Genomic DNA, 22689 nt, shown 5'->3' on the forward strand with positions numbered 1-22689 from the left:
GGAGGGAGGTGGGGGGGTCAGCCCCCCGCCCGGCCAGCCGCCCCGTCCGGGAGGGAGGTGGGGGGGTCAGCCCCCCGCCCGGCCAGCCGCCCCGTCCGGGAGGGAGGTGGGGGGATCAGCCCCCCGCCCGGCCAGCCGCCCTGTCCGGGAGGTGAGGGGCGCCTCTGCCCGGCCGCCCCTACTGGGAAGTGAGGAGCCTCTCTGCCCGGCCAGCCGCTCCGTCCGGGAGGGAGGTGGGGGGGTCAGCCCCCCGCCCGGCCAGCCGCCCCGTCCGGGAGGGAGGTGGGGGGGTTAGCCCCCCGCCTGGCCAGCCGCCCCGTCCAGGAGGTGAGGGGCGCATCTGCCCGGCTGCCCCTACTGGGAAGTGAGGAGCCCCTCTGCCCAGCCAGCCGCCCCGTCCGGGAGGGAGGTGAGGGGTCAGCCCCCCGCCCGGCCAGCCGCCCCGTCCGGGAGGTGAGGGGCGCCTCTGCCCGGGCGCCCCTACTGGGAAGTGAGGAGCCCCTCTGCCCGGCCACCACCCCGTCTGGGAGGTGTACCCAACAGCTCATTGAGAACGGGCCATGATGACAATGGCGGTTTTGTGGAATAGAAAGGGGGGAAAGGTGGGGAAAAGATTGAGAAATCGGATGGTTGCCGTGTCTGTGTAGAAAGAGGTAGACATGGGAGACTTTTCATTTTGCTTTGTACTAAGAAAAATTCTTCTGCCTTGGGATCCTGTTGATCTGTGACCTTACCCCCAACCCTGTGCTCTCTGAAACATGTGCTGTATCCACTCAGGGTTGAATGGATTAAGGGCGGTGCAAGATGTGCTTTGTTAAACAGATGCTTGAAGGCAGCATGCTCGTTAAGAGTCATCACCACTCCCTAATCTCAAGTACCCAGGGACACAAACACTGCGGAAGGCCGCAGGGCCCTCTGCCTAGGAAAACCAGAGACCTTTGTTCACTTGTTTATCTGCTGACCTTCCCTCCACTATTGTCCTATGACCCTGCCAAATCCCCCTCTGTGAGAAACACCCAAGAATGATCAATAAAAAAAAAATAAATAAAACAAAACAAAACAAAACAAAACATTGTAGAAAAAGAAAAGTAAATGAAATCCAAAGCACTGAAGGAAAAAAAAAATAAAGAGCAGAAATCAATGAAATTAAAAACAGGAAAAAAAAAAACAGGAAAAAATCAATGAAACCAAAAATTTTCCTTATGAAAGGTCAATACAACTAATAAACCTCTAACCGGACAAACCAAGAAAAAAACAGAGAAGACAAAAATTACCTATATTAGGAATGATAGAAGAGATATCACTACAGTATCTATAAATTTTACAACTTACATGTAATAGATCAGTCCCTTGAAAGATACAAACTACCACAATTCACCAGATGAACAAGATAAAGAGGTCTTAGAACTATTAAAGAAATTAAATTTATAGTTAAATATCTTCCCCCAAAAATCTCTAGGCCCAGTTTTATTGGAGAATGTTAGCAAGTATTATTGAAAGAAATAACATGAATTCTAAAAAATTCTCTTTCAGAAAATATAAGAGGAGAAATACTTTCCAATTTGTTTTATGAGGCTAGCATTACCTTGATACCAGAAGCCAAAGACATTACAATGAAAGAACACTATAAATCAGTATCCCTCATATTAGCAAATTGAATCTAGCAATATAAAAAGGACAATTCATCATGGCCAAGTAGGGCTTATCCTGGGAATACAAGGTCTGTTCAAAATTTTCTTGACAAAAGTGAACATCTGGCAGGGCGTGGTGACACACACCTGTAATCCCAGCACTTTGGGAGGCTGAGGCAGGTAGATCACCTGAGGTCAGGAGTTTGAGACCAGCCTAGCTAACATCGTGAAACCCTGTCTCTATAATAAAAATGCAAAACTAGCCGGGTGTGGTAGGAGGCGCCTGTAATCCCAGCTACTCAGGAGGCTGAGGCAGGAGAATTGCTTGAACCCAGGAGGCAAAGGTTGCAGTGAGCCAAGATTGCACCACTGTACTCCATCCTAGGTGACAGAGCAAGGGTTCATTTAAAAAAAAAAAAAAGTGAACATCCATTCAGTGTTTAAAAAAAAAAAACTAACTCAGCAAACTAAGAAGAGAAAGAAACTTCCTTAATCTGCTAAAAGGGCATTTTGAAAGACACTTAATGTTAGAAGTCTAAATGCTTTCCACCAAAGATTGAGAACAAAGAAAAGAATGTTTGCATTCACCACTCCTAGTCAATATTGTACTGAAAGTCCTGGCCGATGTAATAAGTAGGAAAAGGAAACAAAAGTAATGTCGATTGAAAAGGAAGAAAAATAAAACTGTCTTTATTCACTAATGACATAGTTGTCACAAAAAAAACTCCAGGAAATCTACAAAAACTCCTAAAACTAATAAATGATTTTTACAAGATCACAGAATAATGTGCAAAAGTCAATCATATTTTTAAGCATAAGGAAACAAAAATCAGAAATTTAAAAAATTTTAATAACATTTATAATATCATAAAATATGAAATACATAGGGATAACCTGACAAAAGATGTACAAGACCTATACACTGAAAACTAAAAAACATTGCTGGTAGAAGTTAAGGAATGACTCAATAAATTGGGAGATTGCCGGGCACGGTGGCTCACGCCTGTAATCCCAGCACTTTGCGAGGCCAAGGCAGGTGGATCACGAGGTCAGGAGATCGAGACCATCCTGGCAAACACGGTGAAACCCCGTCTCTACTAAAAATACAAAAAATTAGCCGGGCGCGGTGGTGGGCGCCTGTAGTCCCAGCTACTCGGGAGGCTGAGGCAGGAGAATGGCGTGAACCCAGGAGGCAGAGCTTGCAGTGAGCCGAGATAGCGCCACTGCACTCTGGCTTGGGTGAAAGAGCGAGACTCCCTCTCAAAAAATAAATAAATAAATAAATAAATTGGGAGATATACCAGGTTCATAGATTATAAGATTTAATGCTGGCCGGGTGTGGTGGCTCACGCCTGTAATCCCAGCACTTTGGGAGGCTCAGGTTGGGGGATCACGAGGTCAGGAGATCAAGAACATCCTAGCCAACAGGCCTAGCCAATATGGTGAAACCCCGTCTCTATTAAAAATACAAAAATTAGCCGGGTGTGGTGGCGCACGCCTGTAGTCTCAGCTACTCGGGAGGCTGAGGCTGAAGAATCTCTTGAAACCAGGAGGCGGAGGTTGCAGTGAGCCAGGATTGCGCCACTGCACTCCAGCCTGACGACAGAGTGAGACTCCATCTTTAAAAAAAAAAAAAAGAAAAAAGAAAGAAAATTAGATCAACAGAACAGAATCAAGGGTCCACAGATAGATGTACACACATGCATAATCAACTGATTTTTGACAAAGCTGCAGGGCATTTCAGTGGGAAAAGATAATATTTTCAATAAATGGTACTGGAGCGACTGGGTATTCACATGCAAAAAGATGAAACTTCGGCCAGGCACAGTGGTTCAGGCCTGGAATCCCAGCACTTTGGGAAGCCGAGGCAGGTAGGTGGATCACCTGAGGTCAGGTGTTCGAGACCACCCTGGTCAACATGGTGAAACTCCATCTCTACTAAAAATACAAAAATTAGCCGAGCGTGGTGGCAGGCACCTGTAATCCCAGCTACTCCAGAGGCTGAGGGAGGAGAATCGCTTGAACCTTGGAGGCAGAGGTGCAGTGGGCCGAGATCGCACCACTGCACTCCAGCCTGGGCGGCCGGATGAGACTCTGTCTCGAAAACAACAACAACAAACTCGAAATGGAACATAGATGTAAATGTGAAATATCGAGCTATCAAACTTCTTTTTCGCCCCCCAAAGTGCTGGGAATACAGATGTGAGCCACCACACCCAGCCAATCGAACTATCAAACTTCTGAAGAAAACGTTTAAAAAAACTTTGTGAGTTTTCACCAGGCTAAGGTTTTTAAAAATACAACACCAACAGCATGATTCATAAAAGAAAAAATTGATAAATTGGACTTAGAATCCACAGTGGTACATGCCACCATGTCAGGCTAATTTTTGTATTTTTAACAGAGACTGGGTTTCACCATGTTGGCCAGGCTGGTCTCAAACTTCAGACCTCAAGTGATCCACCTGCCTCAGCCTCCCAAAGTACTAGGATTACAGACGTGAGCCATTACACCCGGCCTTTTTTTTCAAATTTCTAAGAAAAGAGATTTTTTTTTTTTGAGATGGGAGTCCTGCTCTGTCTCCAGGCTGGAGTGCAATGGTGCCATCTTGGCTCACTGTAACCTCCGCCTCCCAGGTTCCAGCAATTCTTCTGCCTCAGCCTCCCGAGTAGCTGGGATTACAGGCACATGCCACCACGCCCAGCTAATTTTTTGTGTTTTTTAGTAGAGACGGGGTTTTACCATGCTGGCCAGACTGGTCTCGAACTCCTGACTGCAGGTGATCCACTCGCCTCGGCCTCCTAAAATGCTGGGATTACAGGCGTGAGCCACTGCACCCAGCCCAAATCACTGTATTTTGGAAAAGATAAGTTCAAAAATTAGCCGGGCGTGGTGGCAGACACCTGTAATCCTAGCTACTTGGGAGGCTGAGGCAGGAGAATCACTGGAACCCAGGAGGCAGAGGTTGCAGTGAGCCGAGATTGCGCTATTGCCCTCCAGCCTGGGTGACAGAGGGAGACTGGGTCTCAAAAAAAAAAAAAAAAAAAAAAAAGAAAAGTTCATTGATCCTAGCCCTTGCCTCTCTGCCTGTGTGTATGAAAATATCGAAGAGGATTAATGATTATGTGTCACACCCAAACCTTGATGGGATTTTGCTCTCATGTAACTTCTGAGAACATGAGCTGCAGCCACCTGTATAAAAACCGCAGGCTGAAACCCTCCGGAGCAGTCCAACGGTTACTCTGAAAGACTCTCCCAGGTTGTGATCCTCAGTAAGACTTCTGAATCAAACTAACTTTAATTCTCTAAAAGTAGGTTTTTCTCTTTCCTTTTTTTTTTTTTTTTTTTTTTTGAGACAGGGTCTCACTCTGTCGCCCATGCTGGAGTGCAGTGGCACAATCTTGGCTCACTGGCAGCCTTGACCTCCTAGGCTCAAGTGATTCTCCCACCTGAGTCTCCTGAGTGGCTGGAATTACGGGCGCACGAACATGCTGGGTTAATTTTTAAACATTTTTTGGTCTCACTATGTTGCCCAGGGTGGTCTTCAGCTCCTGGGCTCAAGCAACCCTCCTGCCTGCACCTCCCAAAGTGCTGAGATTATAGGAGCAGGAATGAGCACTTGGCCTGATTTTTGTTTTAGTTGACAATAGTCAGTGTTCAGGAAATGGTTATTTATGATTATTAGCCATAAAAATTCCAAAGGGATACACTGATTTGTCATTACCAAAGGGGCCAGAGAGAACCTGGCAATTATTTGGGCTTAGGGGAATAAAGGCAAAGCTCTCAGATGAGTTTCAATCTGAAGCCTGGAAACAGGGAGGATAGGAGGCCAGGGGCAAGATGATGGATTCCATTTTAAGTAATAGATTCTAAGTCTCAAGTAAAAATCGAGGTTGCCTTTTGGGTGTAAGGTAGAAACCTGGGATACAGAATTAAGAGTTGCCCAAGTTAGGCACGGTGGCTCACGCCTGTAATCCCATCACTTTTCAAGGCTTGGGAGGGTAGATCACTTGAGGTTAGGAGTTTGAGACTAGCCTGGCCAGCATGGCAAAACTCCGTCTCTACTAAAAATACAAAAAATTACCCAGGTGTGGTGGCCCACGCCTATAGTCCCAGCTGCTCCAGAGGCTGAGGCATGAGAATCACTTGAATCTGGGAGGCAGAGTTGCAGTGAGCCGAGATTGTGCCACTGCACTCCAGCCTGGACGCCAGAGCAAGGCTCTGTCTCAAAAAACAAAACAAAACAAACAAAAAAAAACTTACAGAATTAAGAGTTGCTCATGCAGAGGAAAACAAAAAGATTTATTGTCATTGTCGTTTTCCTTTTTTTGTGTGGAAACACAGACACTAGGACCTTAAGAAAGGCAGGAGCCAGATCTAATGAATCTCTGGGTTCTCCCAGCAGAGTGATCCTCCCTACTCAGTGATCTCCACTGAGCAGGAGCCACCAATTCTCTTTGTAACTTAATGGAAGTGGCTTTCCCCTGTCTGCACCTCAGTTTCATTTGTAAAATGAGGAAAAGCAAACCTACCTCTGAGGGCTGTTATGAGATCATGGTTTGGAATTTTCCTGGCCAAAAGTAAATGCACAAGTGGTGTCTCATGTGACAACACTTGATCCATCCACCAAATAGAAAACAATGTTCAAACACACAAAATAGCAAAAGTATACATACAAATGGTGGGAGTGTAAATTAATACAGTCTGACAGTGTCTACTAAAGCTAAATACATACCTGCCCTACGACCAGCAATTCCACACTTAGGTCTATTTTGTTTTTGTTTTTGTTTTTCTTTGGGAGGGGGATCAATTTTCAGAAGAAATGAATACCTAAGTTTGCCCAAAGAAATGTACTAGAATATTCATAGTGAGAGACAGGACTAGCTAGATTTCCTAGGCCGACTAAGAATCTCTAAGCCAACTGGGAAGGTGACCGCATCCACCTTTAAACAAGGGGCTTGCCACTTAGGTCACACCCAACCAATCAGGTAGTAAAGAGAGCTCACTAAAATGCGAATTAGGCAAAAACAGAAGGTAAAGAAATAGCCAATCATCTAACGCCTGAGAGCACAGAGAGAGGGACAATGATCGGCGGGATATAACCCAGGCACTGGAGCCGGCAACGGCAATCCCCTTTGGGTCTCCTCCCATTTTATGGGAGCTCTGTTTTCACTCTATTAAACCTTGCAACTGTACACTCTTCTGGTCTGTGTTTGTTATGGCTTGAGCTGAGCTTTCGCTCACTGTCTACCGCTGCTGTCTGCTGCCATGGCAGCTGTGGCAGACCTGCCGCTGACTTCCACCCCTCCGGATCCGGGTGTCCACTGCACTTCTGATCCAGCGAGGCGGCACCCATTGCCGCTCCCAATCGGGCTAGAGGCTCGCCATTGTTCTTGCGCGGGCTAAGTGCCCGGGGTTCCTCCTAATCGAGCTGAATAGAGCTATAACACTCACCGCATGGCCCAAGATTCCATTCCTTGGAATCCGTGAGGCCAAGAACCCCAGGTCAGAGAACAAGAGACTTACTGCCATCTTGGAAGCGGCCCACCACCATCTTGGGAGCTCTAAGAACAAGGACCCCCAGTAACAATAGCACCATAACACCCCTAAACTGGAAAATATCCAGTCTGAGGTATAGGGCATAGTCATAAAATGGAAACCATCCAGAATGAAAATGAAAGAACTATTTCTACACATACTATGCATGAATCTCACAAAAATAACATTAACTAAAAGAAGCCAAACACAGTACACAGAGTACTGGTCTAGAGAGAAGGAGAATTCAAAACAAACAAAAGTAACCCAGCTGTTACAAGTCAGGGCGAGTCCAGCCAGGCACAGTGGCTCATGTCTGCAATCCCAGCACTTTGGAAGGCTGAAGTGGGAGGATCATCTGAGTCCAGGAGTTCGTGACCAGCCTGGGCAACACAGCGAAACCCTATCTCTACAAAAAACATTTTAAAATTAGCAAGGTGTGGTGGCACACGCCTGTAGTTCCAGGTGCTTGGAAAGCTGAGGTATAGGATTGCTTGAGTCTGGGAGGTTGAACCTGGAGTGAGTAGTGATCTCACCACTGCACTCCAGCCTGGGCAACAGAGCAAGAACCTCTTTCAAAAGATATATTTTTAAAGGCTACATGGGGTGGGTCATGCCTGTAATCCCAGTGCTTTCAGAGGCTGAGGAGAGAGGATAGCTTGAGGCCAGCAGTTGGAGACTCTAGTGAGCTATGATCGTGCCACTGCACTCCAGCCTGGGCGACAGAGACTCTATCTCTTAAAAAAAAAACAAAAAAACAGATGAATGATAACCTTTAGAAGGGATCGGGAGGCCAGGTGTGGTGGCTCACGCCTATAAACCCAGCACTTCGGGAGGCCAAGGCAGGCAGATCACTTGAGGTCAGGAGTTTGTGACCGGCCTGGCCAACATGGTGAAACCCTGTCTCTACTAAAAATACAAATATTAGCCTGGGCAACAGAGTGAGACTCCGTCTCGGGGCGGGGAGTGGAAGGGGGAGAAGAAGGGATGGGGGAAAGGGGAGCACATGAGGCTTCTACTGTTTGGTTTTGCGATCTGGATTCAGGTTGTATGGGCATGTTCACTTTGTGTAATTTTGTCGAGCTGTAATGATTTGTGCTCTTCTCTTTATTTAACTTCAATAAAAGGTTTACTTAACAAAAATTGTAGCTAGTGTGAAGGGTAGCAGTGTATCCCTGGGGCCAAGTGTACAGGCTTTGGGGACAGACAGACCTGGGTCCCAATCTATGCTTTGTCCCTTCGGCACATTGTTGACTGTGGCTGGTGGCTTCGTGGCTCTGAGCTTGTTTCCTTCTCTATAAATGAGGAAACATAATACCTGCGACGATGGTGCCTGTAAAGCTTAAGCACAGGACCTGGCATAGATCTGTAAGGCGGAAACCTGGGATACAGAACTAAGGTCTATGGATCTCCTGTGCAACCCAACTTCTGGGCACTCGCTGCCTCCTTTTCCCCAGTCCAGACGCGTGGGTTCTACTCGATTGGTTGCTCACTGCGGGCTCGGGGCTCCTCAATCTCAGGGTAAAGCCCAGTATGAAATGTCACCTTCAGGGGCAGCTCGGATCTTCCCACGCCCGCGCGGCGCACAATCTTGGGATCAGCCCCACGTGGAGACCTTACCCGCCCGTACGATCAATCCCTTCAGTGGAATCCAGCTCAAGGACCCTCCAGCCCAGACACTAGAAAGCGAAGCGCAGTTGGCCGCCAGACTGTCCGTGCCGGAGCTCTGCGAACTCACTCCGTTGAAAGAGCAACGGGGCTGCGCCACCTCCCGGAGTGAATCCCCAGCCCTCCACGGCGGGGCGAGATGGCGCCAACCCGTGATACTGCGCACGCGCACAGCTCCGGTCCCGCCCTCGCGCCTGCGGGTACGGACAGCGCATGAACTTATGTTGAGGGCGGAGCCCAGACCAGCCCTTCGTCCTATCCTGCCCTTCCAGCACCTCTCAGCGGTAACTTAAACTACACTTCCCAGAAGCCTCCTCATCCAGGGACTTCCGTTGTCGTCAGCGGAAGCGGTGACAGATCATCCCAGGCCACACAGAGGCCGGCTTGGTCACTATGGAGGAGATAGGCATCTTGGTGGAGAAGGCTCAGGTACAGTGGGGACTTGGGCTTTTTAGTCCGGGCCGGGCTCGCGGGGAGAGGGTGAAGCCAGACCTGAGTGGGGGGAGGAATGGCTTCCAGGATCCCGGCCCAGGTTGGGGTTATTTCAGAGGCCTCGGTGGAGAGCTTTGTGCCATTCGAAGGCCTGCCTGGGTGGCCGAGTGATGGTAGGAGGTAAGGCTCAGAAAGCGGGGCTGGGGGAGTGAGTGACGTTAGTGGGTCTTTGAGACGGATTGATTTCGAACCCTGGCCGGTAGTGCTTAGTGAGGTCGGTGGCCCGGCGTTGGGATTGGGTCAGGCGGTGAGAGATGTATGGGATCCCGCCGTGCGGCCGAGTGATCCCCGGGTCTAGGCTGCGGGGCTGACTGATGTTCAGGGCTTTGCTGATGGGGGTAATGGGGCGGGTAGTTAAGTATTATCTGTGGCTTGGCTGAGTGATATTTAGGTCTAAGGTGAGTTAGGAGACTGTGACATAAGGGATCTTTGAGGGGAAACTGGGGAATGTTTGGACTCGTTGAAGGCGCAGTCACTTTAACAGCCTATCTAGGAGAGCCATGTGACATTAGGAACCTCTTGAAGGGGATTGGGTGGCATTTGGGTCTGATAAGGAGTTGATGTGACGTTTAGATCCTAGTTGGGGGTTGTGTGACACTGGGGACATGTTATGAGTGGTATATGATAACATAAGATCTGTTTGAGGGGCATGTTGACATAAAGAACTTGTTTAGGTGGCCAAAAGGTTTCCAGGATCTATTTAGAGGGTCTTAAGATATCAGGGGTCTGTTAGGGGCTAAGTGACATCAGGGTGAAGTGGGGAGGGGAACAAACATTAGTGAAGTTGAGAAGCTTTCATGAGAGGACTGTCTTCTTCCAATGTGAGTTATCCCCTTTGGTCTAGGATGAGATCCCAGCACTGTCCGTGTCCCGGCCCCAGACTGGCCTGTCCTTCCTGGGCCCTGAGCCTGAGGACCTGGAGGACCTGTACAGCCGCTACAAGGTACATTCAACCCCCAACCCAGACCTTGCACAGGACCTGGCATCTCATACTCTTCCCCACTTTCCACCCTCTGGATCAGCAAGTCTGGAGCCATCCCCTTCTGTCCCCTCTCTGCTCGCAGAAGCTGCAGCAAGAGCTGGAGTTCCTGGAGGTGCAGGAGGAATACATCAAAGATGAGCAAAAGAACCTGAAAAAGGAATTTCTCCATGCCCAGGAGGAGGTGAAGCGAATCCAAAGCATCCCGCTGGTCATCGGACAATTTCTGGAGGCTGTGGATCAGAATACAGCCATCGTGGGCTCTACCACAGGTGTGCTAAGGACACCTCATTCGTTCATCTGTCCACTTAACAACTATTTCCTACCATGTGCTAGGCAGCAGCAAACAAGGCAGGGCAGTGCAGTGCAATGTTCTTCAGAGTATTTTGACTGATCGAAAGGTAGAAATACATACATATATATATATATATATATATATATATACACATATATATGTATATCTATTTTTTGTTTGTTTGTTTTTTGTTTTGAGACAGAGTTTTGCTCTTGTCCAGGCTGGAGTGCAATGGCATGATCTCGGCTCACTGCAACCTCCACCTCCCAGGTTCACACGATTCTCCTGTCTCAGCCTCCCAAGTAGCTGGGATTACAGGCATGGACCACCAAGCCTGGCTAATTTTTGTATTATTAGTAGAGACAGGGTTTCACCATGTTGGCCAGTCTGGTCTTGAACTCCTGACCTCAGGCGATCCACCCGCCTCACCCTCCGAAAGTGTTGGGATTACAGGCGTGAGCCCCACTGCGCCTGGCCAGAAATGTATTTTACATTGTGATTATCTGTATCTGTCTCTTAATTTTTAGATAGATGTATAAAACGTAAGTTTCACCATGAAATATTTAGCCTTACTAGGTATGGTATATGCTGATGTTTTCTGTCCTATTCTAGTCTGTTTTGCTTTAAACACAGTTCTGGTCATGACCTTCCAAATTGATTTCACAACTACTACTGGTTTGGGGCCTGCAGTTTGAAACGATGAGTAGGAGTGTTAAGAGATTGGGCTCTGAGGCCAGGCATGGTGCCTCACACGTATAATCCCAGTACTTTGGGAGACTCAGGTGGGCAGATCACTTGAGGCCAGAAGTTTGAGACCAGGCTGGGCAATATGGCAAAACCCCGTCTCTACTGAAAATATAAAAATTAGCTGGGTGTGGTGGCACACGCTTGCCATCCCAGCTACTCGGGTGGTTGAGGCACAGGAATCTGTTGAACCCAGGAGGTGGAGGTTGCAGTGAGCCGAGATCGCAACACTGTACTACAGCCTGGGTGACAGAGCAACACTCTGTCTAAAAAAAAAAAAAAAAAAATACTGGGCCCTGATAGGGACTCAGAGTCCTTATCAGAGTATATTGTAGCTGCTGCTGTTTATATAGGTCTAGGCCTTGCCCTCTTGATAGTCATTGTCACTGGCATCTTATCTGTTTTTTCTTGTTTCTGGGCTCTGCTCCTCTGGACCAAGCCATGTTCTTGTAAAGGTTTTGGAGAAAGGTGTGCGATTGTGCCTGGAATTGGACTGGTGGGCTATGAGGAAGTGAGGAGAGGGTGGTATCCAGGATGAGGCCTTTATCTTTGACCTGGGGGAGTTCGGATAGTGTGGCTTTCCCTGAGATGGCACCATGGGTAGAGGAGTAGGTTTGTGGGAAGACAGGGAGGGCAGTCCAGAGCATCATGGGAGGTGTCCAGGAGGCTGCTGGTCAGCCAGGTCTGACAATCAGGAGAGAGACTGAGCCTGGAAACAGAAGTGTGCCTCACTAGTATGAGATGCAAGGGGAGGCCTGCTGGACAGCCAGGGCTGGATGTCAAGAGAGAATCAGGGCGGTAGACAAGGAGTTCATGTGAATACTGGGGACGGACAGCAGGAGGGAAGGCTGGAGGCCGAGAGGGGACCCCTCAGGGTCTGAACCAGAGATGCTGGCGGCGTGGAGATTAGGAGGGAGGAAGGGGGAAGGGGCAGTTTCCAGGCTGACACTTCTCGTTTTCCTCTCTCCCTTCTCGCAGGCTCCAACTATTATGTGCGCATCCTGAGCACCATTGATCGGGAGCTGCTCAAGCCCAACGCCTCAGTGGCCCTCCACAAGCACAGCAATGCACTGGTGGACGTGCTGCCCCCCGAAGCCGACAGCAGCATCATGATGCTCACCTCAGGTAAAGGGGGAGCCTGCAGCTGGGAGGGCCCCATGGGGACCTTGAGGACCTGGCCAGGAGCCCCAGCTCTGCTCTCCCACCAGACCAGAAGCCAGATGTGATGTACGCGGACATCGGAGGCATGGACATCCAGAAGCAGGAGGTGCGGGAGGCCGTGGAGCTCCCGCTCACGCATTTCGAGCTCTACAAGCAGGTGAGGCGGTGCAGGTGGCAGGGAACGGAGAGGCCCCATTGGGTCTGGGGTTGGAGGTGGAACCCCTGACTCCCACTTCTCTTCCTTCCTGTGGGTTTCAGATCGGCATCGATCCCCCCCGAGGCGTCCTCATGTATGGCCCACCTGGCTGCGGGAAGACCATGTTGGCAAAGGCAGTGGCACATCACACAACAGGTGAGCCCTTTCGCCCCTGCCCCGAGCTCTCATCTTCTGGCCTCTTTGCCTTGCTCCCTGCTCGCTCACTGGCACTGCACAGTAATTAGAAACATAGACTCTGGGGTCACAGCCCACGTGTGCATGTTACTGGCTGTGCTGACTTCACCTCCTTGGGCCTTTCCTAGTAGTTGAAGACTCATTTCACCCGGTGATAGTGAGCAGTTAATGAAATAATGCAGTGTTTTCCTACAATGGGTTGTGACCTATTAGTAATTATGAATTTCAATTTGTGGGTTGCAGCCAGTATTTTGAAACATGAAATAGAACAGAAAGCGCCAGAGAACATCCACATGGTATTTATACCATGGTACAGGTACATATGGTGCAAGTTCATCTGTTTCGTGAAACTTGTTTCATACAGATGTGCACACTCATGTATACTTGTGGTTCTTCAAAAATATATACATATATTTTAATTCTTAAATTTTTTTGTAGAGATAGGGTCTCACTCTGTTGCCCAGGCTGGTCTTGAACTCCTGGGCTCAAGGGATCCTCCCACCTCTGCCTCCCAAAGTGCTGGGATTACAGGCGTGAGCCATGTGCCTGGCCCCAAAAATGTATTTCTTACTGTAGGTGCCAGACAAAAATGTCTGAAAGTCACTCACTCTATAACTTTTTTTTTTTTTTTAAAGCCCTAAAATCTTAAGCATATGTTCAGATCTTAACACATGTGAGCCAGGGAGCAGCAGGAGGTAGTAGTTAAGCAGTATGTTTTCTGGGGCTAGACTGCCTGGCTTTGAAATCTTACTCCCCCAGCAACTTCTTATGTGATCCTGGGTAAATTAACCTCTCTGTGACTCAGTTTCCTCACCTGTCAGATGGAAACAATCATCGTACCTATTTTTCTGGGGTGGGTGTTCAGAAGAGCAAATTGATACAAAGCATCTGGAATGGGCAATAAATGTTAGCTGTTGTCATTGTTACTCATTTGCTTGGCACTTTATTGAACTTTTACTCTGTACCAAGCCTTGTGCTGGAATGCAAAGACGACAATCAGAGATGTCCCTTGCCTTGACTGGGAAAAAAGAAATAGACACCTAGAACTCAAGTCATTCAGTGACTGTTTATTGAACACCTACTATGTGCCAGGATGTGTTGTAGATGCTAGAGACATGGGCCAGGCGCGGTGGCTCACGCCTGTAATCCCAGCACTTTGGGAGGCTGAGGTGGGAGGATCACGAGATCAGGAGATCGAGACCACGGTGAAACCCCGTCTCTATTAAAAATACAAAAAAATTAGCCAGGTGCGGTGGCGGTCGCCTGTAGTCCCAGCTACTTGGGAGGCTGAGGCAGGAGAATGGCGTGAACCCGGGAGGCGGAGCTTGCAGTGAGCCCAGATCACGCCACTGTACTCCAGCCTGGGCAACAGAGCAAGACTCCATCTCCAAAAATATATATATATATATTAGCCGGGCGTGGTGGCCAGCGCCTGTAGTCCCAGCTACTCAGCATGAACCTGGGAGGCGGAGCCTGCAGTGAGCCGAGATGGCGCCACTGCACTTCAGCCTGGGTGACAGAGTGAGACTCCGTCTCAAAAAAAAAAAAAAAAAGAATAGAGACGTGGCAGTAAACAGAACACCTCCTTATGGAGGTGATGTCTTAGTTGGAAAAGCAAACAGATAATGTGGCCCAACACAGATTCGTAAAGTTTCTTTTTTTTTTTTTTTGAGATGGAGTCTTGCTCTGTCATCCAGGCTGGAGTGCAGTGGTGCGATCTCGGCTTACTGCATGCTCTGCCTCCCAGGTTCACACCATTCTCCTGCCTCAGCGTCCTGAGTAGCTGAGACTACAGACGCCCGCCACCACGCCCGGCTAATTTTTTGTATTTTTTAGTAGAGACGGGGTTTCACCGTGTTAGCCAGAATGGTCTAAATCTCCTGACCTCATGATCCGCCCGCCTGGGCCTTCCAAAGTGCTGTCATTACAGGCGTGAGCCATGGCGCCCAGCCCGTAAACCTTCTTAAAACATTATGAGATTTTTTGTGTGTGATTTTTTTTTTTTTTTTTTTGAGACAGAGTCTCACTCTGTAGCGCAGGCTGGAGTGCAGTGGTGCTATCTTGGTTCACTGCAACCTCTGCCTTCTGGGTTCAAGCGATTCTCCTACCTCAGCCTCCCGAGTGGCTGGAATTACAGGTACATGCCACCACACCTGGCTAATTTTTTTTGTACTTTTGGTAGAAATGGGGTTGCACCATGTTGGCCAGGCTGGTCTCGAACTCCTGGCCTCAGGTGATCCACCCACCTTGGCCTCCCAAAATTCTGGGATTACAGGCGTGAGCCACTGCACCCGGCTGTGATTTTTTTTTTGTTAAGCTCATCACCTATCATTAGTGTTAGTGTATTTTATGTGTGGCCCAAGACAGTTCTTCCAGTGTGGCCCTGTGTATCCTTCACCCAGATTCCCTAATGTTACTATCTTATGTAACCATAGTATAATTAGGAAAACCAGGAAATTAACAATGGTACAATACAATGAACTAAAAGTTTAGACCTCCTTCAAAGTTTACCAGCTTTTCCCACTAGAGACCCTCACTTCAGGTTCTGTCGTTTTTCTGAGTGAATTGGGGTGGTTTGTCACTGGCAGAGGGAGGGAAGAGAGATGGTGTAGAAGGGATGTAGAAATGGGAAAAGCTGCTGACTGGGGTTGAGTTTTGTTTTGTTTTCTAGAGACAGGGTCATGTCTGGCAAGGCGCGGTGGCTCACGGCTATAATCTCAGCACTTCAGGAGGCCGAGGTGGGCAGATCACGAGGTCAGAGGTCAGGAGTTTGAGACCAGCCTGGCAAACATAGTGAAACCCCATCTCTACTAAAAATACAAAAAAATTAGCCAGGCATGGTGGTGGGCGCCTGTAATCCCAGCTACTTGGGAGGCTGAAGCAGGAGAATCGCTTGAACCCGGGAGGCCGAGGTTGCAGTGAGCCAAGATCGCACCATTGCACTCCAGCCCGGCCAATAGTGCGAGATTCTGTTTCCAAAAAGAAAAAAAGAGAGAGACAGGGTCTTGTTCTGTCACCCAGGCTGGAGTGCAGTGGTGTGATCATAGCCCACTGCAACCTTAATCTCCTGGGCTCAAGCAATCCTCCCCACCTCAGTCTCTCCTAAGTAGCTGGGACTACAGGCGTGTGCCACCATGCCCAACTAATTTTTGTATCTTCATTTTCAGTAGAGACAGGGTCTTGCTATGTTGCCCAGGCTGGTCTTGAACTCCTGGGCTCAAGCCATCCTCCTGCCTCAGTTCCCCAAAGTGTTGGGATCACAGGTGTGAGCCTTTTTTTCCTCTTGTTTTTCGGGGGAAATTCATCTATTTGTTCCGGTGACAGCACAGCTTACTAAGAGTGAGTAACTGAAGCAGGAGCCCATTCCAGGATAGGTGGAAGGAGTAGTAGAGCCCAGGGCGGGCTGAGAGATTGGGAGGACAGGGAAGGTCAGGGTAGGAAGGGGACTGTAGTGATTGAGTAGGAAAGGCTGACGGACAGGCTCGGTCAGATAAGGCAATTCCAGGGATGGGGGTTTCATGTGGAACTGGTTGGACATTTGCAGAACAGCCAAGTAAATGGCCAAAGTCAGGTGGTCAAGGTGTGTTTAGAGCAGAAAAAGTCAGAAATCTTGAGGTTAGGATGCTGAATGAGCCCCCAGCTGATGCAAGTATCAAGAAAGAGGGACCCCTTGAGCCAGGTGTAAAGTCTGGATCTTAGGGAGTGAACAGGGCAGGGCTGAAGCCTTGAACAGTTCCTAGCTTATGACATAAAACCACTCAGTTTATCTATGGACTCCATGTCTCCCTTCTCTGGTGGCTGGAAGGAGAGTCCTGGGGGTATGCTTCATATAACACAAAGCATCTGATCCTTAAGAAACAAGTGTAACTTTAAGAAACAAGGCCAGGGTCAAGCATGGGGTGGCTCATGTCTATAATCCCAGCACTTTAGAAGGCTAAGCCAGGAGGATCGCTTGAGGCCAGGAGTTTGAGACCAGCCTGAGCAATATAGCAAGACCCCATCTCCTCAATAATTTTAAAAAGCTAGGTGTGGGGACATGCCTATAGTCCTAGCTACTCGGGAGGCTGAAGAGGGAGGATTGCTTGAGCCCAGGAGATTGAGGCTGCAGTAAGCTATGTGCTACCACTGTACTCTAAGTCCAAAGGGAGGGCCCAGAACAAATCTGTCTTCAACCCCATTGCCAATTGTCAGTTATATCAGAACATGCCCGTGGTCCCTGATCTTTTTCAGGAAATTAAAAAGCTGGTCCTTATAGCAAACAGGAACTCAGAGCTCTTGGCGAGGCAGTATGATGTCTTAGTGTATGGGTAGCATGTCTGTTTTCTTGCTGATTTTGCAAGTGCTCCAGAAATGTAGACTGGTTTTTTTCTTTCTTATTTTAGTATTTCATATCCTGATTTTTAAATGTTGGGCCAAAAAAATGACACATCTGGCTGGACATGGTGGCTCATGCCTATAATCCCAGAACTTTGGGAGGCTAAGGCGGGTGGATCACTTGAGGTCAAGAGTTCAAGACCAGCTTGGCCAACATGGTGAAACCTCGTCTCTACTAAAAATACAAAAATTAGCTTGGCATGGCAGTGCACGCCTGTAATTCCAGCTACCCGGGAGGCTGAAGCAGGAGAATCACTTGAACCCTGAAGGCAGAAGTTGCAGTGAGCCGAGATTGTGCTACTGCACTCCAGCCTGGGCGACAGAGCAAGACTCTGTCTCCAAAAAAAAAAAAAAGTGACACATTTGTAAGGAGGATTCATGATTTAGGCCACTGGGTCACTGTGGGGTACAAGTAGATGGCTATTCCTCAGGGCTGGATGTGGGGCCCACCCTTGGGCATGAGGGAATGACACAACTACTAGGTATGGGTATCCAAGGAAAAGGATGTCTTCAAGGAATTCGCAGTTTCTGTTAAAGCAGAATGGGCCCCTCAGGAGGCTCATTCCTGCCTAACTTGTCATCCTGTCATCAGCTGCATTCATCCGGGTCGTGGGCTCGGAGTTTGTACAGAAGTATCTGGGTGAGGGCCCCCGCATGGTCCGGGATGTGTTCCGCCTGGCCAAGGAGAATGCACCTGCCATCATCTTCATAGACGAGATTGATGCCATTGCCACCAAGAGATTCGATGCTCAGACAGGGGGTAAGTGATGCCGAAACAAGGCCCGGGGTCTTGGACAGGCTTGTCGCATTTGATGCCTGGGACTGACCGTGCTGTGCACTCTCAGCCGACAGGGAGGTTCAGAGGATCCTGCTGGAGCTGCTGAATCAGATGGATGGATTTGATCAGAATGTCAATGTCAAGGTTTGGGGTTTGGGATGGACAAGGGGAGGTGTGGTGTAGGAACTGGGGAAAGGTGGGAGCTGGCACCTAAGGGGCAGTTATCATGACAGGAAGGAGGTAGGAGTGCAGAGATTTGAGCTGGCCTGCCCCCCAATGTCAGGTAATCATGGCCACAAACAGAGCAGACACCCTGGATCCGGCCCTGCTACGGCCAGGACGGCTGGACCGTAAAATTGAATTTCCACTTCCTGACCGCCGCCAGAAGAGATTGATTTTCTCCACTATCACTAGCAAGATGAACCTCTCTGAGGAGGTTGACTTGGAAGACTGTATCCTGCTCCAGAAGTCAGGGAGGGGCCCTAGTTGGGAACGGGGATTTAGATCTTCAGCTCAACTTCTGCCATCACCACAGCCCAGACTGTGCAGGTGGGACCAAGGTCCAGGGAGGAGGGGAGGTGACAGAGATGGCCAAAGATGACTTCCAGCCCCAGGCATTTACCCCATCACACAGGGAATAGTTTCCTTAACTCGCTGCAGATGTGGCCCGGCCAGATAAGATTTCAGGAGCTGATATCAACTCCATCTGTCAGGAGGTAAGTGGTGGTTTCTCTCTGGATCCAGGCAGCGGGTGTGTGAGGACCCTTCTTCTCTGAACCACTCTGCTGCAGTCCTGTCCCCTCATGGCTGCCCTGGGTCGTGGGCGCCATCTCTCTCTTCCTCTACCATCACTAGGGGTGGATAGTACAGGGATAGTGTTTTTTGTGTTTTGCTTTGAGACAGGGACTTGCTCTGTCGCCCAGGCTGGAGTGCAGTGGGGCAATCATGACTCACTGCAGTGATCCTCCCACCTCAGCCTCCCAAGTAGCTGGGATTACAGGCGCCCACCACCACGTCTGGCTAATTTTTGTATTTTTTTTTTTTTTTTTTTTGAGACGGAGTCTCGCTCTGTCGCCCAGGCTGGAGCGCAGTGGCGCGATCTCGGCTCACTGCAAGCTCCGCCTCCCAGGTTCAAGCCATTCTCCTGCCTCAGCCTCCGGAGTAGCTGGGACTACAGGCACCCGCCACCGCGCCCGGCTAATTTTTTGTATCTTTTAGTAGAGACAGGGTTTCACCGTGTTAGCCAGGACGGTCTCGATCCTCTGACCTCGTGATCCGCCCGCCTCGGCCTCCCAAAGTGCTGGGATTACAGGCGTGAGCCACCGCGCCCGGCCTAATTTTTGTATTTTTTGTAGAGACAGGGTTTCACCATGTTGCCCAGGCTGGTCTCGAACTCCTGGGCTCAGGTGATCTGTATACCTCAGCCTCCCAAAGTGTCGGGATTACAGGTGTGAGCCACTGTGCCCTGCCACAGGAAGTAGATTTTAACTCTCATCCTTCAACAGAGTGGAATGTTGGCTGTCCGTGAAAACCGCTACATTGTCCTGGCCAAGGACTTCGAGAAAGCATACAAGACTGTCATCAAGAAGGACGAGCAGGAGCATGAGTTTTACAAGTGACCCTTCCCTTCCCTCCACCACACCACTCATGGGCTGGGGCTTCTCTCGCCCCCCCAGCACCTCTGTCCCAAAACCTCATTCCCTTTTTTCTTTACCCAGGATTGGTTTCTTCAATAAATAGATAAGATTGAATCCATTTAATTTCTTCTTAGAAGTTTAACTCCTTTGGAGAATGTGGGCCTTGAATAGGATCCTCTGGGTCCCTCTTAATCTGACAGATGAGCAGACGAGGTGCATGGCCTAGGTTGCAGCTTGAGAGAACCAAAGAATTCAAACCAGATGACTTCCAAAATGTGGGGAAAGGGATGGAAAATGAACCTGAGATGGAGTCCTTAATCACGGGATAAAGCCCTGTGCATCTCCCTCATTTCCTACACGTAAAAGACAGTAAAGAAATTCAGGTCACAAGCCTTGGGAGTTCATAGGAAGGAGATGTCCAGTGCTGTCCAGTAGAACTTCCCACAATGATGGATATGTTCTGTGTTCTCCAGTATGGTAGCTGCTCGCCACATGTGGCTAATAAGTACCTGAAATATGGCTAGCATGACTGAGAAACTGAACCTTTTTTTTTTTTTTTTTTTTGAGATGGAGTCTTGCTCTGTCACCCAGGCTGGAGTGCAGCGGTGAGATCTTGGCTAACTGCAGCCTCTGCCTCCCAGGTTCAAGTGATTCTCCTGCCTCAGCTTCCTGAGTAGCTGGGACCACAGGCATCTGCCACCACACCCGGCTAAATTTTGTATTTCTAGTAGAGACAGGGTTTCACTATATTGGCTAGGCTGGTCTCGAACTCCTGACCTCAAATGATCTGCCTGCCTTGGCCTCCCTAAGTGTTGGGATTACAGGCGTGAGCCACTGCGCCTGGTCAAGAAATGGAACTCTTAAACACACTGCTGGTGGGAATGTGAAATGGTAAGCCACTTCGGAAAATAGTTTGACAATTTCTTATGCTAAATACACACCTATCAGATGATTTAGCCACTTCTAGGTATTTACTTAAGAAAAAACAAGGCATACATCCATATGAAGACTTGTAAATAAATGTTCTCATTATTTTTATTTGAAATAGCTAAAACTGGAAACAACCCAAATATCCATCAGCAAGTGAATGGATAAACAAATTGTAATATTTGTATGCAATATAACACCACTCAGTAATATGAAAATGAACTACTGATGTATGCAAAAATGTGAAATTCAAAATAATTATGCTGAGTGACAGAATCCAGACAACAAATAATACATAATGTATTATTCTATTTACATAAAGTTTTAGAAAATCCAAACTAATCTAAGTGACAAAGCATACCAATGGTATATGGGGCTTGGGGCAGGTGAGACGGATTATAGAGAAAAAAGTAGGAGATGATAGACATGTTTAGTTTTTTTGCTTGTTTGTTTTTACTGTGGTAATGGTTTTTCAAGTGTGTATGTCAAAACTTACCAAATTGTACCTAATTTATTGTAGTTTTATTGATACCTCAATAAAATTAATAGTTACATACATAAATGTACTTGAAGTTCCACCTAGCACAATAAGGTAAGAAAAAAAATTAAGGCGTGGCACTGGAAAAGAAATGAAACTTCATTATTCACAAATGTCATGATTGCATATGTGGAAAATCTAAGTCTACACAAAACCTATTAAAATTAAATAGTGAATTTAGCAATGTGGCTAAACATAGGTCAACATAAAATATTAAATATAAGCCAGGCATGGTGACATGCATCCACAGTCCCAACTACTCAGGAGGCTGAGGCAGGAGAATTGCTTGAGCCCAGGAGTTCAAGTCCAGCCTGGGCAATGCAGCAAGACCCACTGTCTCTGAAAAAAAATCAAATACATATGTCAGCAATAAATAAATAGGAAATTAAATTTTAAATTATAACATTTATCAAATAAATTCTTAAGTGCCAAGAATAAATTTAAAATATATGAGATATAAATAGTTAAAATTACAGAATATTGACAGAAATCAAAGAAGACAAATAAATGTTGGGATACAACATGTTAATGTATTAGAAGATTACGAGTAAAAATATTAATTCTCCACAAATTGATCTACAAACAACGCAGCGCCAATCAGAATTCCAGCAGTTTTGTCCTGCTGGAAACTGACAAACTGATTCTGAAATATATAAGTAAATGAAAGGCTCAGAAATAGCCAAGAGAATATTTGAAGAAAAAAGCAAAGCTGGAAGACTTACAATACCAAATATCCAGACTGATGGTAAAGCTGTTGTAACTAATATAGTGTGGTATGGCCTTACCAATGGACAAATCAATGGAACAAAATATGGAGTCCAAAAAGAAAATCATATACTCACTTGATTTCTGACAAAGTTAATCCTGTGGTACACTGGAGTATGAGTGATCTTTTATTAAATGTTGCCTTGTCAACTCCATGTAGATAAAATAAATCTGTGTTACCAGATGAAGAGTTTTTAATTGGGTTGTTCAGGTTATTGGCATTTTGAACAAAGAACTGAACAAAATGCACAGACAAAGAAAAAGCAACAAAAGCAGAGATTTACTGAAGTGAAAGTACACTCCACAGAGTTAGAGAGGGCTCAAACAAGTGGCTCAAAAGTCCAGATTGTAATGTTCCTTGGGGATTTTATTAAACTAAAAGAGCACAGTAACACGCCTAAACATCCTTTAGAAGCCTCTAATAGGTCATACTCTATAGGAATGAAGAATTCTGCCCAGGACCAATCAGAGGCACCCTGCAAATGAGGGATTCAGAATGAACCAATCACAGGCATTCCCATTGTGACACAGGGGAGGGGAGGTTCAGAGAAGGAGGGCCTTTGGCCTCGTTATTTGTTCATGGAGAGGTGAGGTTTTCCTCTTAGTCCAATTCCAAGAAGTCAGCAGGGGTTGGCCTTAGGTTCCCTGTCTCCAGACCCTATTCTGCCTCATTTGGACCCCTACAATCTAATTGTGAATGTAAAAGGTAAAAAAAGTTTCAAATAATTACATAGAAGGATAGCTTCATGACCTTTGGTTTGGCAATATTAATCA

At 47.6% G+C, this 22689-nt stretch overlaps 2 protein-coding genes across 2 annotated transcripts in view; one reads left to right on the top strand and one right to left on the bottom strand.

The window, feature by feature from the left end:
* FCGBP (Fc gamma binding protein) overlaps nt 1–8995 on the bottom strand; it is a 123328-nt gene extending 114333 nt beyond the window's left edge. The window contains exon 1 of the mRNA XM_055369371.1: nt 8787–8995. The gene's annotated coding sequence lies outside the window, so the exon portion shown is untranslated. The remainder of the gene's footprint in view (nt 1–8786) is intronic.
* Nucleotides 8996–9029: 34 nt separating this feature from the next.
* On the top strand, nt 9030–19803 carry PSMC4 (proteasome 26S subunit, ATPase 4). The gene is made up of 11 exons (XM_004060731.4): nt 9030–9263; nt 10171–10269; nt 10391–10577; nt 12323–12469; nt 12553–12662; nt 12764–12857; nt 17863–18030; nt 18116–18192; nt 18332–18500; nt 18709–18764; nt 19554–19803. The coding sequence occupies exons 1-11, from the start codon at nt 9228–9230 to the stop codon at nt 19665–19667; spliced, it is 1257 nt and encodes a 418-aa protein (XP_004060779.1). The 5' UTR covers nt 9030–9227; the 3' UTR covers nt 19668–19803.
* The last annotated feature ends 2886 nt before the right edge of the window (nt 19804–22689 follow it).

Source organism: Gorilla gorilla, chromosome 20, assembly GCF_029281585.2.
Source record: "Gorilla gorilla gorilla isolate KB3781 chromosome 20, NHGRI_mGorGor1-v2.1_pri, whole genome shotgun sequence".
NCBI classification, from domain to species: domain Eukaryota; kingdom Metazoa; phylum Chordata; class Mammalia; order Primates; family Hominidae; genus Gorilla; species Gorilla gorilla.

Coding starts and splice junctions, on each gene's coding strand:
- PSMC4 (XM_004060731.4), top strand. CDS start 9,228: ATGGAGGAGATAGGCATCTTGGTGGAGAAGGCTCAG. Junction 10,578..12,322: donor CATCGTGGGCTCTACCACAG/GTGTGCTAAGGA, acceptor CCCTTCTCGCAG/GCTCCAACTATTATGTGCGC. Junction 18,765..19,553: donor TCAACTCCATCTGTCAGGAG/GTAAGTGGTGGT, acceptor ATCCTTCAACAG/AGTGGAATGTTGGCTGTCCG.